General features: G+C 46.4%; 1 protein-coding gene across 1 annotated transcript; it reads left to right on the top strand.

Moving 5' to 3' along the window:
• Positions 1-1,067: 1,067 nt before the first annotated feature.
• Positions 1,068-3,421, top strand: LOC136546919 (protein THYLAKOID ASSEMBLY 8-like, chloroplastic). The gene is made up of 3 exons (XM_066538874.1): positions 1,068-1,502; positions 2,607-2,997; positions 3,144-3,421. The coding sequence occupies exons 1-2, from the start codon at positions 1,122-1,124 to the stop codon at positions 2,994-2,996; spliced, it is 771 nt and encodes a 256-aa protein (XP_066394971.1). The 5' UTR covers positions 1,068-1,121; the 3' UTR covers position 2,997; positions 3,144-3,421.
• Positions 3,422-3,992: the final 571 nt, after the last annotated feature.

The raw sequence follows: 3,992 nt of genomic DNA, 5'->3' as shown, positions 1-3,992 counted from the left end.
ACATGTCATTACAATTCTTCGTTTACCACAAAAATACCACTGAATACGTATGGACACAGTTTGGGCCCAGTTGCAGACGTATACGAAGACGTATATACTTCATCTCCTTGTCACTGACACGTGGGCCCCACATGTCATCTTCTTCTTCCCCCTCTCCTCATCTCTCTCCATCCCAACGCGGCCACGGCCACGGCGAGCAGCAGCAGCACGCCGGCAGCCCGCGAGCAGCAGCAGCAGCACGCACAGCAGAGGTGGTCGGCGGCCGTCGGGCGCTCGCCGAACTTGGTGTTCCGGTCACTGAGGAAGGCCGGCAAGTGGCGGAGGAGGAGCGGTCCACGAAAAACTCGCTGGTGGGGCCCATGACGTCGGGAAGGGTACTGGTCACGGCTGTTGCTGCGCAGAGCGGAACTTGGCGACGACGGTGAGATTCGGTGAGGATGGAATGAGGTGCTCTAGGCGCGGATTGATGCCAAAGAGCTGCTGCTTGGATGCGTCGTCTCCTTGCGATGCCAACGGAGGAAGCGGCGAAGTGAACGGTGGTGTCTCGGGGCTGATCGAAGAGCTCGACCCCGGTGCGGCCATGGTGGCGGCGGCGCTTGGGAGAGCACGGCAATGGCGTTGTGGGCACGGATCGACGACAAGAAGCAGCGGGGCGGTCTCGTGGTGTCGCTGTGGTGCCAACGGTGGAGCGTATGGAACCAGAGGTGGTCTGTGGTGGAGGTCGGGGAGCTCGGGCTAGGCCCGGCAATGGTGACGCGGCGGCCTGGCGCTCGGGATGGAGAGAGAACCGGAGAGAGAGATTCGGAGAAGAGGAGGAAGAAGATGACATGTGGGGCCCCGCGTGTCAGTGACAGGGGAGATGAAGTATACGTCTTCGTATACGTCTGTAGCTGGGCATAGGCTGTGTCTATACGTATTTAGTGGCATTTTTTAGAAAATAAAAAATTATAATAACATGTTTCCAAATAGATAAATAGGAATGACGTTCTTCGTAAACAAAGAAATTATAACGGCACACGTCCGATTAACCAAATAAAAACACCCGTCTCGTCCTCTCGCCTCCTCGGCTCGGCTACCCAACGAACCCAACGGACAAGACGACGAGGGTTTTTGCCGCCGCCATGGCGACCCCTCGAGCACGCCTAACTCGCCTGCTCCTCCACTTCCGCAGCCGGGGCCCCAAATTCCTACCGCAACCCTTCTCTCCCTCCTCCTCTTCCTCCGCCCACGGCCTCTTCCCCTCTCGGTGGCCAACGCCGTCAACCGGCGGCGCGTGGCGGCGCGCGTTCCACGATGGGCGGCCACGAGGGCCGCTGTGGCGGAGCAAGAAGCTGATCGGGAAGGAGGCCCTCTTCGCGATCCAGGGCCTCAAACGGTTCAATGGGGATGAGGAGAAGCTGGCGGATTTCGTGCGGCGGTATGTGGCCAGACTGCTCAAGGCGGATAAGCTCGCCGTGCTCGGCGAGCTGGAACGCCAGGAGGAGGTCGACCTGGCCGTCAAGGTGTGGCATTTCCCCCCTAATTCTTAACCATCTGGGCGATCTCTTGCGTAAAGGGCTATTCTGGAGCTTGATTTTGCTCAAACCGTCATTTTAATTCACTTGGAGGATGTGTTTCGTGGCATATAGCGAGTTATAGGAGATTAAAATACGGATTGTGCCATGTTCGCACTTTGGCTGGATTGCTTATTGTTTGCTACTACTGATAGACATGAAGCTCAAAAAAAAAAGCTCGAAGAAATTGGAGAGGTGATGTGGAGAAAATGTTGACCCAAAGCCCAAAGGGATTTGCGAGCATGAATTTACTTTCTCAGAGAGGGCATAGTTTTGTTAGATTTGTATTTGGTGATTTGTTTACCGAAATACTTGTGGGATTGCTTGGAAAGGGTGAACTTGAGCATTCACTAATAAGTGTGAGAAGTAGTGTTATTTAGGACTAAGCCCCTTTAATGTTGGTTAATTGGTCAGGCAAGATTGGCACAAATGTTTGCTCTAAGAAGGTGAACATTAGCTTTTGATTATGTTCAAGGTCTTTGTGATTGATCAAGAGAAACTAAAACCATGGCTTAAACAATGGATAGTTTGATGTGGTCTTTCTTGAGATATATCTGCGATCTCCAGAATTATTTACCTTATTGTCAATTACATTTGTTTTCCTATTGAAACGTGTTAAATTCTCATTGTACATTCATGTCTGTGCTAGTATTTTCTCTCTTTTTCTCCACTTTCTGAGGCAGATGTGTCTAATCTGAATAAAAATTTAGGCAACAGGCTGAGTATGTTTTCAAGTGATAAATTTTTAATGAAGTGAATGCATGTATTTCTTAAGATAGAATATTGTGATCTATGCTGCAAAAAGAACATTGTAATATCACAGGGTTTAACTAAGTTCATCATTTCTACCATTCCATGGAACACTAAATTCGTGAAATGGTATTCTCATCATTTCAGTGGAATAGTTTGCAACAAAGGTTTATATACCGAGTACTAAATTCTTTCTCTAAACATAATGGCATTTTCACCGTACACATTTATTCGATTTTGAAATGGTATTTTCTGATGCTTGCCTTTGTTGACCTTACTAGTTTATAAACCTTTGCTTATCAGATGTTTAGGATCATACAAAAGGAGGACTGGTATAAGCCAGATATTTACATGTACAAAGACTTGATTATTGCACTAGCCAAATCCAAGAAGATGGAGGAAGCAATGGTAATCTGGGGGAACATGAGAGATGAGAACTTGTTTCCTGACTCACAGACTTATGCCGAAGTAATAAGAGGATTCTTGAGATATGGCTCCCCATCAGATGCAATGAATATTTATGAGGACATGAAAAAGTCACCTGATCCACCAGAAGAGTTACCTTTTAGGGTATTGTTGAAGGGTCTTTTACCTCACCCATTGCTAAGAAATAGAGTAAAGCAAGATTTTGAAGAGTTGTTCCCAGAAAGGCATATCTATGATCCTCCAGAAGAAATTTTTGGCATGCACTGAGGTAAGGGTTTTCATAGGCACATGAACCTTCTGAACTTTTAATTTCAACCAGATCATTCAGTTGCTCCACTGATTGTTTTGTCACTTGTATCTCAAAAGTCAAAACCATTCCCAAGAAATTGATTTTTGTGGTGGAAATGTATTCAGGTATATGAAGGGCAGGCCTGGTGCAAGCGGTAGAGTCTTACCGCCTGTGACCGGAAGGTCCCGGGTTCGAGTCGCGGTCTCCTCGCATTGCACCGGCGAGGGTAAGGCTTGCCACTGACACCCTTTCCCAGACCCTGCACAGAGCGGGAGCTCTCTGCACTGGGTACGCCCTTTAAATGTATTCAGGTATATCCAGAGACATGAATGCGTTTATATTGATTGGATGGCCATGTTTCAAAAAAGCAATAAATGGGCGAGACTGAGATGCTTATTATTCTGATTTCTGATAGCCAGATTACTGTCCATATCATTGTGCACATTTTTGTTATTCAGCCAACCTCATTAATATTGGGCCATTTATTCACCTCAACAAGTACAACTTTGCATGGCTGCAAGGCCCAATCTTATGAGTAGTAACAGAAAAAGATGTGCTCTTCTTTGGGTCCACTTGTATGATTAGGTTGTTAGAACAATGTACTGGCTACATTCACATCGTTCTTTCCCTAACCGCATAAGAGACCTACTTTTCATGAACATTGTGATGGTATCTCATTTCATGACCATGAAAAGTGTTGAGTTTATGACTATGGTTATTTGGTCCCTGATGATTTGAGAGTGAGACTCAGAATATAGAAGTGCTGCAAGTGGATGTTGTGAAATACTTGCCTAAGAAAGTGTTCACATTTCTACCATATAAACAACTTCTGCTGAAAGTGTGATTAAGGTCAGCATAAATGCCTCCGAAAAATGTGCTAATGTGGTATATCAAACAACATACCAATTATGGACCTACAGGAACTCCAAAACATTAGCTAAATGCTTTGTCAAATAAATATGGGTCTATCTTCT

This window comes from Miscanthus floridulus, chromosome 3 (genome assembly GCF_019320115.1).
Source record: "Miscanthus floridulus cultivar M001 chromosome 3, ASM1932011v1, whole genome shotgun sequence".
NCBI lineage: Eukaryota > Viridiplantae > Streptophyta > Magnoliopsida > Poales > Poaceae > Miscanthus > Miscanthus floridulus.
Note: the sequence above shows the minus strand (reverse complement) of the source record. Positions and strands in the feature narration are given on the sequence as shown.